The 15061-nt window shown below is 34.9% G+C and overlaps 2 protein-coding genes across 3 annotated transcripts; one reads left to right on the top strand and one right to left on the bottom strand.

Annotated features, from left to right (window-relative positions):
- Positions 1-712: 712 nt before the first annotated feature.
- Positions 713-3610, bottom strand: LOC144553434 (cytochrome b5). Of its 2 annotated transcripts, XR_013511372.1 has the most exons (4): positions 3344-3513; positions 1617-1683; positions 855-1243; positions 713-788 (listed from the first exon to the last, which is right to left on the bottom strand). XR_013511372.1 is itself a non-coding variant. In XM_078301597.1 (3 exons), exons 1-3 carry the CDS (start codon positions 3419-3421, stop codon positions 993-995), a joined length of 396 nt encoding a protein of 131 aa, XP_078157723.1. In that variant the 5' UTR covers positions 3422-3610; the 3' UTR covers positions 713-992. The 2 variants fall into 2 exon arrangements, 1 of the variants encoding a protein (XP_078157723.1); XM_078301597.1 differs by having other exon boundaries at positions 713-1243; positions 3344-3610.
- A 6433-nt stretch (positions 3611-10043) lies between these two features.
- On the top strand, positions 10044-14016 carry LOC144553428 (DNA/RNA helicase protein). The gene is made up of 3 exons (XM_078301584.1): positions 10044-11505; positions 12061-12367; positions 12964-14016. Exons 1-3 carry the CDS (start codon positions 10141-10143, stop codon positions 13770-13772), a joined length of 2481 nt encoding a protein of 826 aa, XP_078157710.1. The 5' UTR covers positions 10044-10140; the 3' UTR covers positions 13773-14016.
- The last annotated feature ends 1045 nt before the right edge of the window (positions 14017-15061 follow it).

Genomic DNA, 15061 nt, shown 5'->3' with positions numbered 1-15061 from the left:
TGTTTAGTTATATATTTATCATTGAATTAAGATAGTTCGGACAAGAAACTTCGTATCGTACATTCATGCACATCAGGAATGAAATCTGAGGATTTCAGGAACCCTGAAATTCCAAATCCAACCATCTAATTTTTTTTTTATACACGAATCTCAAAGCAGACAGTTTTTTATGCACAAATCTCAAAACATATAATTGGTTGAATTCAGAATTTCTGGCTCCCTGAAATCCCTGAGAATTCCCGCAGATTTGTTTCCTGCACATCATACTGGACCAAATCAAAGTTAATGGATCCTGTAATGGCTAAGGAATTTCGTAGCGGATATTCCAGTTAAGAGTATATCAGGCCCAGTAGTGTGTTAAGCAATGAACATATTGCTAGGATCTAATCAAAATTGTACTCAGTCACGTATTGCACTGGATACGAATCCCAAGGACAGAGGCGGAGCTCAGCTGTAATAAGCAATGGATCAATACAGTATTACAGTCCCCAGATCAAAAGCAAAACAAATCGTACTGAGCTCAAACAATAAAACAATCGTAAAAAGGGTAACACGCATCCTTTGAGGTAACATAATATTTGGGTTCAGATTCGGACCGTCTGATCAGAATCCCAACCACGGATCTTAGCTCAAAACTTTGTTACCTTACGTGATTTGAATTACAACCGAGGAACCGAAAGGATAAGTATAATTGTACCAAACATGGTACTCATAATCGCTTTAGCGCAATAGCAGAAAATAATTGAAAAGTGAAATTGTGCCCTCAATCCAACAACATTAGGTGACACCTGGACCTAGCAACAACTAAAACTTGAACACTAAGACCAAAATCCAGAAACAATTCCAATAGACACAACAATGGCAGCCCATTAGTGCATAATAAATACAGAAGCACGCTCTCTCTTGAATTTCGTATAAGAGCAATGCTAATAATTTTATTAAATTACCATCCCCAAAAAAGACTAAGCAAAGAAAACGACCACACGAGCCTACTACTCAGATTTGGTGTAAATCCTCACACCAACAGCCAAACCCAAAATAACCAGGGGAACAAGGAATTGGAGTATCTTGATTATGAAGTCAGGGGTCTTGTCCTGGTTATAGTGCGGCTGCTTTGGCGGTGTGTACTTCACCTTGGCAGGGATTGTTGAGGCATCGATATCTCCGACATAGTATTCATCCATCATCGCTCTCGCGGTGGTGCTATGACCCACATCTTCAAAATCATCAGTTGCATCTTTAGCTGAAAAATGGAAGAACATTTGACTAAGCAAAGCTCAAGATTCTTTACAGGATCAGTTGCCACCATGGCCTGTGCTTGATATACCAGTCACTGTGGTTTTCACAAGTCCACTGAGGGTTCTTGAGTTGAATATTTGCTATTAATCCTCCTAGGTTTGAGTATGATCAAACCATTAAGTTTTGCAAACAACCCTGTATGACCAGGCAACTGGCTGCTGGTACTGTAATACCCCACTGGTTATGCAAAGGTGCAGAATTATATATGCAACTACTCCTTGCACCCTTTTTCATATATGAAATTATAATGCATTCCTCGATTTATGAATACAAATAGTATAACCATTATCCATGGAGTGTTTTGATAGAAAACATACCAGTTGAAGATATTAGGACATCATCTCCACCAGGGTGATCTTCCAAGAACTTTGTCACATCATATACCTACAGTAAACAAAATTACAAAGTCAGATGGCAAATACTTCGATAATTCTTTCAAGAAATGTGATTATGCAATACTAAAAGGTCGTGTATTTTATCCATGGATGAGTCCCAAAATAATTGGATTAGTAACATTCTCCGTCTGATTCCTGAATTCCATCAAATTACACTTATCAGTGCATACTGGTAGGTACAGAAGCATATGACATTATTATTAAAATCCAATAACTTAGACACTTTTTATATTCTTTTGAAATGTCTTCATGTACCTTCTTAGGAGATGTTTTGATCAAGCTTTAACTAGGATTAACTGGGTAACCTTTCTTTATAATCTTCTATGACCCTTTCACACTTATCTTAAACCCAAAATGTGCTGACATAATGAACCAAAATATTTAAAATAAGGTTATAAAAGATGAATTCCCTACCAACCCACCAAGAAAAAGCCAAAAGAACCAAACCAGCAGCTAACATGCTTCATGTATTACAAATTAATACCCAAACCCAAAAATACCTTATATGCAACAAGGACAACTGAACCAAGAACTATTGGCCCTCCCCTGAACCCGACCAATATTTGCATGCAAGCACAAAATCTAAAGCTGCATCCACCAAAGAAACGGGGGCCATTGGCTAAAAGCAAAGTTGCAGTTTCTACTATCCCATGGACTAGAAATAACATGAATTTGTAATTTATACGGACATACACTTTATTAAAGTATGAAGGTTTCCAGCAGGTTAGGTAATAAACTAAAAAATATAAAAAATAATTCCATATGCAAAAAAGCGGTTGGATCAGAAAGTATACATTGCCTGTCAAGTTTAAATTTTGAAGTAGATAAAAAAAGTAGGTAACCAAATAAATTTCCAACCTCAACCCTTTGTAATTGTTTACTTAATGTTACTACTGTACCATAGAAATGCTATTCAATTAGGATGGGCTGATTGAAAACCAAAAAATACACAGATAATATTAGTCTACATAAATCGTACATCACATGGATACTCATTCATTAAGAGAATTAAAATAAGACAAAAAAAAATGTTCTGGCTCCGTTGATATTAGTTGGTTAGATTTTTGCTGATCTGATACTATTTTTCACCCCACTGAAATGCAAGTACCTTTTTTAATAATGTGTCCCTTTCCTCAAAGTCTTAAATTACTGGACATAGCAACTACTAATATCTATTGATCTATCGACCCAATCAACCCATCCGTAAACTACCGTGTCAATTAGCTGGTCTGACGAAGTATCGATATATCAAATCAAATGCTAGACTCAACAGTGCAACTATATAGGAATTAAGAAATTATTTATGACAATCAGGAAATAAAATCACAAGACCTGCCTGATCGAATAATAAATTATCTAATCGGAAAATTTGAAAGCAACACCAAAACGGTGTCACTTTAGCTGTCAAAAGGAACTCAAATATGAAACCAATCAAATCAAAAGATATCCCTCGTAGTTGCTGCCTTGCTGGCATGTATGCTAGATCCGAGGTGGGAAAAAAAAAAATCAAGCAATCCTAATTCCTAGATGCACAATCCAACAAAGGAGGACTGAAGGAGCTCGAAAATCCCAGATCTATAAGATACAGTTTGTCGCCGATGATATTTATCGTACAAAAAGAAAATCGAAAATTCGGATCGAAATTCTACCTTGCCCCCTATTACGAGCCAACAGTCTTTGACGGTGTTGTGCTTTGAGACCTCCTCAAGCGTAAACACCTTGCCCATCTCTCTCTCTCGCTCTCTCTCTCTCTCTCTCTCTAGATCAGACAGTGGCGCAGATCAAAGTGAATTGGTTGCGAATTTGCGATATAAGGTCGTGAGTTGGAAGGACGCCAATTTATAGAGCTGTCACTTTGGAATTCAGAAGAATATAAAAGTAGACCACAAATTATTTCTTTGTAATTGAACAGGAAATTGGGGCTTCGCCGTACCTACCCTCAGCATGGTTGACTGTTTATAAAATTGAAACGCTCTTTCACTTTCAGGGGTGAAAAAGGATCTGACCCGGATCGGATGGTGGTCCGTACCTGCTTTTAATTTTTCAGATCAACAAATACGGATCAGATATTAAATAAATAATATAATTTTTTTATAATATATATATTATTTAAATACGAATAATAAAAATTTTAATTTAAAATTATATCTGTATTTAATTTTCAAATACGGATCAAATACAAATCGGATATTATCAATCCTTTTCTCCTCCCCTACGGTCTTCACTATTCAGCGACCATTTTTTTTTTGTTTTCTCGTTTAATGTACTGTCATGATTTAAACGTAAAAATAGAATACAAAAATCGGTCAAATATTTTTACTAACGATAGTTAGCACCCTTTCAAACTAATATAAAAAATTGCAAATATAGAAAAACTCGTAGATTTAAAAGAGGTGATAAACTAGTCACTTTTTGTTTCCAAGGGCAACAAATTACTAAACAAAATGAAAAAAAACTAATTATATAGTATATAAGTTATTAAACAAATTCCTTAACACCCTTCCTAAAACAATATTTGAATGGTCAAACGTTCTTTAGCCTCTGTTTAAAAAGCTTTAGTGCTCTGTTTTTCTATCATTTTGGAACTTTTGTCGTTTAAATAATTATGCAAGCGGAACTTCAATTTTCTCTTATTATGCGCGCAACCCTGAAATTGTTTGGTAATCTACTTGAAATGTCACAGGAGTATGACCGATTCGGTGGGAAGGGTAGGTGATCTTGTCATTTTGAAATTCTACCAAGGGTTGGTAGGGAAACTAAGGATATGAGAAATGAACAAGTTCCACTGGTAAATGTTTGGCAAGAATAAGAATTACAATCTTAAATACAGTAAAAGTAAATTATAGTATGTTTGTATTGATAAAAAAACAAGCGAATGACTTATTACAAATATCTTAATCTTTAAACCACAGATATTTAGTAAGACTATCATTTTTATTTAGAAGGTGTAACAAATAATTTTTATGTTAAAGTCATTTAATATTTTCAATAGTTTTAAAATTTGTAAAAATTAAAATAAATCATGTCTTTACGTTCATCAACTTTTATGTCATTATAAATTAATAACAAACATAATTTTACATTCACAAATAAGCTATTGTATTCAACAAGAGATGCTTCTTTTCTCCTTTCGTTTTCGTAAAAAAAAAAAAAAAAAAATTCAAACTGTGAATCTGTGAATGAAACTTTGACTGTAAAAAAATAACTTCAGCGATAAATTATTAATTATACCTAGAAATTGTTATTCTCGAGAAGTTATATATGTGCTTTTTCAAACTTATCAAAGTAAATTATTAAAAATAAGTTTTGTAAAAACGACAGTATATGTTTGTTTATTACAGGATAACACCGGATGAGATTTTAGGAAGATGAGAATCCACTTTTGAAAAGTGAAAACCCATATGTACGAATACAAATAAAATAAATGCAGAGATAGGAGAGACGAAAGATGAGAAAAAAGAAAGAAGAAAGAAGAGAAAGTAAATGGAAAAGAAAAATTAATCTAACAGTGGTGATGAATATTATCGCCGAGGTGGGTAGATAAATGAAAATAAATGAGCCAATCAAACAGTGGTGATGAATATTATCCTAACGTTCCATAATTGTTATAATAGATTTATTATATTTAAATAATAAAGAAGAGTTTTATGTTTCTTTTTTAAACTGCTAATAGGCAAATAGTATTTTTTTTTTAAATATTCATATAATTTATTGACAGTGTCTGGTGCACGCATTCAATATATAGCAGATCCAAATATTTTTGCTGTGATCGAGTTTGGTGACCCTGCCCGATCTTTGCTCAGTTCGTATTTACCCGTTCAACAAGAACGAATTTCTTTGTCAATACCTCTACTTCTGTTTCTGTTGTCGCCCACAGGATCAGGGGATTATGCACAATACAATTAATTAAAGCCGATCCAGAAGATTTTAGGGCCGGAGCGAGATAAAAGTTTGAGGTCGTAATATTTAATTTGGTTTTTGAAAAACTCATTTTGTAATTTAATTTTCTTCTAAAATTTTTGAATATAATTTTTTTGAGATTTTAGTTTTTCTTCTCCCACTCTTTTTATGTTTCTTTTTTCGCTACCTAATACATATTTTATAGAAAACACTGTTTTAAATTAAAAAAATAAAACAAAGTAATAGAAGGATAAAATCTAGGTAATGAGACAAAAGCAGTTTAATCGAGAGGCAGCGGTCCGCCGCCTTACCTCACCCAGTTCAATTGTTGTGTTGCTGATGTTGCCGCGCCACTCGATTTCTTAATTTCTTTCTTCTCTCGTTTATTAATTTACATATAAGAAACAGTGGAACTAAATTTTTAATATTTTTATTCCTACAACGGAACTAGGTTTTCAATTTTTAGATGTTGTCGGCTGTCACAATTTTTTTGAGTCAATGTTGAATTGATAGATTTTCAAAATGAAGAAACTAACAAACGGAAAAATAAAAAAAACCAAAAAGAGGAAGGATTGAAAACCTTTCCTTTGGCGAAGAAACGAAATAATTAAGAATATTTTTGGACCTTGTCGATTGTCCATGAATTAGATTCCAATCTTTTTATTTTTGTGTTTTTAACACATATATATATTTTTCTTTTTAGGACCCTTTTGGAATTTGGAGTCAAGGGCCATCGTCTGGGTGCCCTGGGCCAAGACGGACCCTGCACTTAATACAATAATATATAAAGAATCCATGGAATTGATGTTGGTCGAATCTACTTGGCAACGTGAACATAGCGCCTGATTATAGAAACAAAAATGAGTTCCCAATCTTTTGGGTAAATAATGGTATTCGGTTATTGGATAAACATGGTACCGCCAAGCATTTAATGTTTATTTCATTGGATTTTATAAAATTTTATAATGCAATTTTCTTTGCACCCTCTCAATTTTAGTTTTATGATTCCATCCTTATATTGCCTAAGTCCAGAAACAAAAGACTAATATTTTCAGCGTCTTATGAAAAATGAGATGATTTAAAAATAAAACAATGGAGGTAGGATGTTGGGTATGGAACGATAATATTACCAGCTTTGTATCTTTGTATCCTTTCATGATTCATCTCAATTTCCACAAAACAAATTGAGAAAATGCATTCGTTATATATTTTTGTCTATTGATAAAAATATCGAGCGCATGATTCTACTACCGGGATGTTATTTATGGGGAATTTTATAAACTAATTTTCCTTCGTAAAAAATAAAATAAAATACTTTCTCTTAAATTGTTCGACAAAATGTCCTTTGAGAACCAATTATGTAAAATTGCCTCCTCTTGTTGATTCTCGCTCATTCTTTTTAGTTGACTCTTTTCCGTTCTTTAAAATTCTGATCTAAGTTATATATAAAATCATATATATAAAGAAATTTTTTTTTTTTTTTTTAAAATGGAGACTATTCTCATGAACCTTTTGGCATTTGAGCAAGGCTTAGAGCAGAAGGAGATGAACCGGTCTGATGGTCACAATGAACTGCACGATCAAGAATAAACAAGCATTTAAATTTTAGGATACATTTTAGATTGCTCGCTCTTAATTTATGTTATTTGAAAAAGACCCAATATTTATCTAATATATTTGCAAATAACAACCGAAGATAATATTTCTGTTAGACGTTGACGCAACAAGTTGTTTCTCATTATAATATTAATCAGTGGTACGTATAAGTAGGAATGCAAACAGATTGGATACGGATTAGATATTGGTAAAATTATATATGTATTTGTTTTTATTTTTCGGATATAGATAATGATACATATTGAATATTAAACTGATACAGATACGAATTGAATATTAAACGGATACGAATATAGATATCATACAGATAACATAATTATGATATTGTAATAAAATTAACTTATTATTTATCAATTTATTTATTTTTAAATAAAAATAATCAAGGTTCTAAATAGTGCGCTATAGCGTCGCTATAATATTTTCAGACTATAAAAGCTATGGCGCCATAGCTATTTCACATTATAGCGGCGCTATATGGACATAACGTTGTTTTTTTTAGCCATTCGGCTATAATGCAATAAATGCTATTTAAACCTTTAAAAATAATTCACAAGCATAATTAAAATTAATAGTCCCTCAGACAATAATCACAGTATCATATTTGATTCTATTCGAACTTTGGATTGATTTCTTATCTTTGTTTTGGAAGCATACTAGGATCATATTGTTCATATTAATTGTATATATAAATTTCTTAGAGTTAAAACACTGGAAATATTAATTTCATAAAGGATTTGTGGGTCTAAGTTTTTTTATAGTTAAGCAGTAAGTATTGATATTAATGTCATTATTACTTTTGTGGAATTGTGGGTCCAAGTTAGTGGATTGATTTTACCCCAGTTGGGTATACCCGCCCGTACCCGCCACCCGGGGTACCCGTGCCCGAGCTCGGGTATGGGTCGGGTACTCGGGTACGCGGGTACGGGCAAAAACCGGACCGGACCCGTTATTTTGGACCAATACCCGACCATACCCTACCCGAGTTTATCCGTACCCGACTAAACCCGTACCCAACTACCCGAGTACCCGTACCCGTATACCCGACCACTGTTCATCCCATTTCAAAATTCAAAAAATCTGATTTTTTTCCCCCCCAAACCAACAAAAAAAACCAGAAAAAAATAGAAAAAAACCAGAAAAAAATAGAAAAAAACCAGAAAAAAAACCAAAAAAAAACCAAAAAAACCAGAAAAAAAACCAGAAAAAAAAAAACAAACAAAAAAAAAATACCCGTACCCGTACCCGCCTTACCCGTCAAGAGTACACGGGTAAGGGTATAGGACGGGTAGGGTATGGGTTTTGAAAATTATACCCGCCATACCCGTACCCGAATACCCTTGTACCCGAGTATACCCATACCCGAGACGTACCCGTACCCGAGACGGGTATACCCGGGATACCCGTACCCGCCCAAGTTGCAAACCACTAGTCCAAGTGTCGTATTTGGGATTTCATCTGTTCGCGTAACGTCACAAAAAATAAAAATAAAATAACAGCTGTTGCCATACAGCTGTTTCCATTTAATGCATTCTGCAGTGAGAGAATAAAACAAAGGATTGAAGCTGGGTTGCGGTCTTGCGGATGGCCAGGGCGGACCCATTTTGATCCGGGACATAACTTTTTTTTTTTTTTATTATTTTTTTAATTTAGTGAAAAATTATGGTTCGGTATCACTTTATTTTTTTTGAAAATTAATTTATTTTTCTCTGAAACTAGAAAATCCGTCAAGTCAGTTTAAAAATATGGTTATTGAGAAATTTTGTTATTTTTATAGAAATTTTATAAAAATTTGTGAATCCAAACCAATTTTGTTGTCTTTTTAATATGTAAAATGGTATTATTTTGATGTTTTATTATGTAAGAGTATACTATTTTTATTTTTTTATTATATTAATTATTTTTAATTTAGTATCTGATTAGTTAATGAGTTTAAATCTGATTCTTATTCCTCTCTAATAGAAATTATGTGTCTGCCTCCACAGATAGCTTAACATATATCCAAAATTTTAAAAATTACGGATATGAATAATTATTCAACAAATTATCTGTTTTCAAATATCTGAATTTACAAAATTTTGAGTACGAATCCAAAATCGAACAGATAATATCGATCCATTTGCACCCCTAGGAATAAGCTAGCAATTATCTTTCAGACTATGTTTTTGAGTATACTATTTGATAATAAACTAGGGCATGAATTTCATAATATTTTTCACCATCAAGCACATCTTATTTTGTATTATTCGAAATTAAAATATTAAGAACTCGTTCGGTAACACGTGGAATAATGAAAGAATAGAGCAAGAGTGAAATTTATAATAGACTTTTATTTCCGAAATTTTTATTAATATAAAAAAATAATAAAAAATCAAAGTCTACCCGCTTTTAAGCGAGATTTCGGAAAATGTCCAAACTGATGAGAATCTCACTGTTTTTATATTTTTTTTTCGGTGATAATCTCACTGGTTTTTTATTTTTTACAAAACAGATTTTTTTTTTAATTTATTTATTTTTTGTATTAAAATATTATAATTGTTTAATATATTTTTTTGAAAATAGATGAAAATATGAAATACAATATAATTTGATTTATTAGAAAGATTACGACAAATAATCGGAATTAATATTTTTCAGGCAGAATTTTTGACAGCTATAAAAAAAATCAATATTTTTTACGTATTATTAAAAAAAAATATTTGAATTCTGAGTTATTGATTTTAGTTCAAAAATTACTTTTAAATAAATATATAAAATATTATCAGCAAATTTATTTGCTAACTTCTACGATTCCAGTCAATTATTTTGTTGTTCGGCGAACCTCTGGCCCACAAACATCTTTTCAGAAGTTCAAAACCCCCGCCGCTCTCTCTTTTGAAACCTCGGTGGTGGCTAACGAGTATAATCTCTCCGTCTCCCTCTCTCTCTCCCCATGTCGGGTTCGAACTCCGACTCGGAACCCTCCACCGCTGGCGCCTCGGAGGCGCACCTCATCGGTTTTATCATAGCCAACATCGTTGGCCTCCGCCACTACACTGGCACTGTGAGCGGCCGGGAACTGGTTGTGCTCTCTCGCCAACCTCTCAATCCGTACGATTCCAACGCCATAGCAGTGCTTAACATGCGCTCGGCCCAAGTTGGTCACCTCGAACGCACTGTTGCAGCCACGCTGGCACCGCTTCTCGATTCCCACCTTGCCTTGGCCGAGGCCATTGTTCCCAAGCCACCTGGTAGAAACCCTAAAAACCCTAGCGCAAGACCCTACCGCCTCCCGTGCCAGATACATCTGTTCGCACGACCTGATGCTGAGGAAATTGTGCGGGTGGCTCTCGAAGAAGGTGGGTTGCAGCTCATTCAACAGACGGACCATGAGTTTGGGCTCTCTCAGGCTAATATCTTGGCTGGGGACAAAGGTAAGAAAGGGAAGAAGCGGGATTTGGATGAGATATTTGCACTTGTGGAAAAGGACGCAAGAGGTAAAGTTTCGCCAATGGAACCCCCCAAGGATGTGGTTGTTTCTGAATTGTTTCAGCACCAGAAAGAAGGGTTAGGTTGGTTGTTTAATAGAGAGAAGTCATTTGATTTGCCTCCATTTTGGGAGGAGAAAGATGGAGCTTATGTTAACGTCTTGACTAATTACAAATCCCAAGAGCGGCCTCAGCCGTTGAAAGGTGGGATTTTTGCTGATGACATGGGTCTTGGTAAAACCCTCACTCTACTCTCTCTAATTGCTACTACCAAGAGAGGTGGTGAATGCTCTGGTGGTGCTCGCAATACAAGTAAAAATAAAAGAAAAAGAAGTAATCAAGAGGCAGAGGTATCGGGCTCGAAGGTCACATTGGTTGTTTGCCCCCCTTCAGTTTTCTCTTCTTGGATAACTCAACTGGAGGAGCATACCCGACCTGGTAGCTTGAAGGTCTATATATACCACGGGGACAGAACAAAGGACAAAAAGCAACTACTCAAGTTTGATATAGTTCTAACCACATATAGCACCTTGTCGACTGAGTTCGGTGACCAAAATTCTCCTATAACAGAGATAGAATGGTACAGAGTAATCTTAGATGAGGCGCATGTTATAAAGAATTCAGCCACTCAACAAACCAAGGCTGTTGTTGCTCTGAAGGCAGAGAGGAGGTGGGCTGTCACTGGCACACCGATTCAGAACAGCTCCTTTGATTTGTTTTCGTTAATGATGTTTCTGAGGTTCCAGCCTTTCTCAATCAAGAGTTATTGGCAGAACCTGGTACAGCGGCTTTTGGCTCAAGGCAGTGTGAGTGGGTTGTCACGTCTACAGGTCCGTTTGTTTCTTTTTAACAAATTAGCTTTATTAATAGAATAAAATTAAGTAATGCCTAGATGGTACATAATTGACAATTTGCTAGCAATGACCATTAATTATCATGTTTCACACATTTAATAAAGTTCCAGCTTATCTGATTTTTAGCAGCTAAACCCAACCATTAGTTTGGTATACTGATTTAGGGTTGATTCAGTTATATATTTCTTACTTTAGTTCCAACTCTGCTAAGATTTATTCTTCTTAGTATAATTGAACTAAAATAAAAAAAAGGAACTTAATGTTCATTTCCAAGTTTACATGAACATGTTATCAAAGTTGTCTTAAAAACCTTTCCTTGCTGGTCATGTTGTTGTGAGTGAGCCTAAAAGTTACTTTTCGTCGGAATTTGTGGAATGTGGATTGCAAATTCGAGAAATATGGGTTGTTGTTAAGAGCACAGTTAAAGAATTGAGTGTGATTAAGATAGGGCCCAAAGGAATTTCTTCACAGCTTACTTAATGTTAGGTGTAGCTTATTTTGAGCTGAGTTTTTTGCATTATAACCTTCCAGGCTTTGCTGGGAGCAATTTCTCTTCGTAGAACAAAAGAGGCGCCAGATGGAGGTGAGGGATTGGTAGGGCTGCCACCTAAGGTTGTAGAAACCTGTCTGGTAGACCTCTCTGCAGAGGAAAGAGAGTGCTACGATAAGATGGAGTCTGAAGCACAGAGTACTGTCAGAGAGTTCATTGATTCTGATACAGCCTTGCGCAATTACTCAACTGTTCTGCACATCATCTTACGGCTTCGACAGATTTGTGATGATGTGGCATTGTGCCCTCCTGATATCAAATCCCTTCTTCCATCCAATGTTTTGGAAGGTATATCTCTCTTAATATCTCAGAATTCAAAGATTCTCAAAATTCAAGATTTTCTTCCCAATTTTGTCAAATTTATTACAGCAAATACATGTTGACCTGTTAATGGATGAAATTATTGTGACTATATATTACAGTTAGTGCTGAGTTGGTCAACTTAATCAAATACTGTGAGAATTTCTATGCATAAAAATATACTTAGCTAGCTCACTTTTAAGAAAAAATTTAGAGCGTTCCGGTTGAATTTATTTGTCTGGAGATAACAATTCTTTTGTTTTGTTTTCGCTTTTATAATGTTTCTTTTCCTGATGAAGAAACTTTCTGGTAAATATTTATATTGCCTTCATCAAGGTAAACAAATCAGAACAGAGCAAAGCTGTCCTCAAACTTATATTGTAATTTGTGAAGTTGAATGTTTGAGTTAACTGAACCGCCCATCGACCAAGGACATTAGCTTATAAATATCATTGGTATCTTTTATTTACTAGATTTGACCTGACAATATACATAATTTGTCCCTTTTATCAAAATTCAACCTGAGTGCATACTTGATCTCTTAGCTTTCTGCAATGTAATTCAATGGTATTTGTCTCCTGCAGATGTATCCAACAATCCAGAACTGCTAAAGAAGCTTGCGTCATTAATTGAAGATGGAGATGACTTTGACTGCCCCATCTGCCTCTCTCCACCGGCCAAAACCGTTATAACCCGTTGCACCCACATCTTCTGCCAAAACTGCATTCTAAAAGTTTTAAAGAACCCCAATTCCCGCTGCCCGATTTGCCGGCAATCACTATCAAAAGCTGATCTATTTCTTGCCCCAGATCCACCTCCTGATGAACTTGAACCAAACCCCTCTGCTGATAACGTAGCCGTCTCTTCAAAAGTTGCAATCTTGTTGAAGTTCCTCCAGGAATTTAAAAAAAAGGACCCATTAACAAAATCTGTAGTTTTCTCACAGTTCAGAAAGATGCTTCTTTTGCTAGAGGCTCCACTAAAAGCAGCTGGTTTTGGGGTACTACGACTAGACGGTTCAATGAGTGCTAAAAAGAGGCTAGAGGTTATTAAAGAATTCTCACAAAGTGGTCCAAGAACACCTACTGTGCTTTTGGCTAGCTTGAAAGCAGCTGGCACTGGCATAAATCTGACAGCTGCATCTAGGGTTTTCTTAATGGAACCATGGTGGAATCCTGGGGTAGAGGAGCAAGCCATGGACCGGGTGCATCGGATTGGGCAGCAGCAGGAAGTGAAGGTGGTGAGGCTGATTGTAAGAGACAGCATCGAGGAAAGGATACTTGAGTTACAGGAAAAGAAGATGAAGCTTGCAAGTGGTGCGTTTAGGAGGAAAGGAGCTGAAGAACAGAAGAACATGCGTATTGAAGAGCTTCGTGTAATGATGCGACTGTGACTGATACAAGTGGAACTTTTTGTGCTCATTTTAAGTATGGTTAGTACTTTTTTTGACATAGGTTAATGCTACCACTCCTGATGTACAAGTTCCTAACATCCTTGTAGTAAAATCTTGTGGCGTGTTTTGTTGGTAGTCTTGAACTCTTGATGTAGACGAATATAGCCAAGCTCCCTTCAGTATAATTTTGATGGCAACAAATTTAAATGCCAGTAATATGTGATAGTTTTATTTGCCTCCCATTGTAACTGTATACTTAGTTTCGTTGGTTACTATTGGCTGCTTATGGTAGATGTTACTTTAGCTGAAAAAACTAGCCTGCTTGGCATAAATGTCAAGTTATTTAGATAGATGGCTTTATAAAGTTCGATGAGGTTTCCAAAAATCCACAAATTAAGCACACAAATACGCTCTTCATACCAATTAATATATATCATCATAAATGTACCATAATGTCGTTTTCATTGTGTGGCTCAAAACAATTCCCAAGTTTTGGCTCTACACTCACCTAAATGATTGAACTCTTTTTTTTTGAAAACTTAATAGTAGCTACCAAGGTTCGTGAGGGGGAATCGAACTCTTGATCTTTGAGTATAATAACTCTAGGATATTTTTCTAGTCAATTGTGCTACCTCTCCTTTCTCCTAAATAATTGAACTCAACGTACTAATCTCAGCAAAGTTTATGCTTATGCTTGCGCCTGTATTTGTTTTATTACAAAGAAAATGATATCTGGCTCGCATATATACAACCTTCTTTTGAGATTTCTGCATATACTACCCTAGAAATCTGAATATAATTCGTATGCACATGCAAACATGTTTCACATCTTTCATAAATCCTCCTTTTACTAAATGACACTTCTATGAAAAAAAATCGTACGACCTTTTGCAAATAGCTCCCAAAGGCCCCTTGCTAAAAAAAAAAAACTGGCATATTATCAAATAATCAGCGGCTTTGGGATTAATGAAAATTGACCTTATAACAAAGTCTCCTCTCCAGCTAGATTTATCTTTTTTTAAGCTTTCGCGTACTCTTCTCCACCTTTTTTTATTAATCAATTGTTGGACAAATTCCGTGCAATGAAATATCCACAATGAAAAGAAAACCTGACTCTCGTAACAGACCGTCTTTGATTTTGTCAAGATGAACTATTCTGGAAGAATTTATTAAGCAATAAAATTACCTTTGAGACATGTATAATATTTCCCAAAAATCCTGGGTTTATGTTTTAATACAAATACCCATTTTATTAATTAATTCAGATCATATATTCAAATTATTCTTTA

This window comes from Carex rostrata, chromosome 1 (genome assembly GCF_964058835.1).
Source record: "Carex rostrata chromosome 1, lpCarRost1.2, whole genome shotgun sequence".
Lineage (NCBI taxonomy): Eukaryota > Viridiplantae > Streptophyta > Magnoliopsida > Poales > Cyperaceae > Carex > Carex rostrata.
This window is presented reverse-complemented; position numbering and strand designations above follow the sequence as displayed.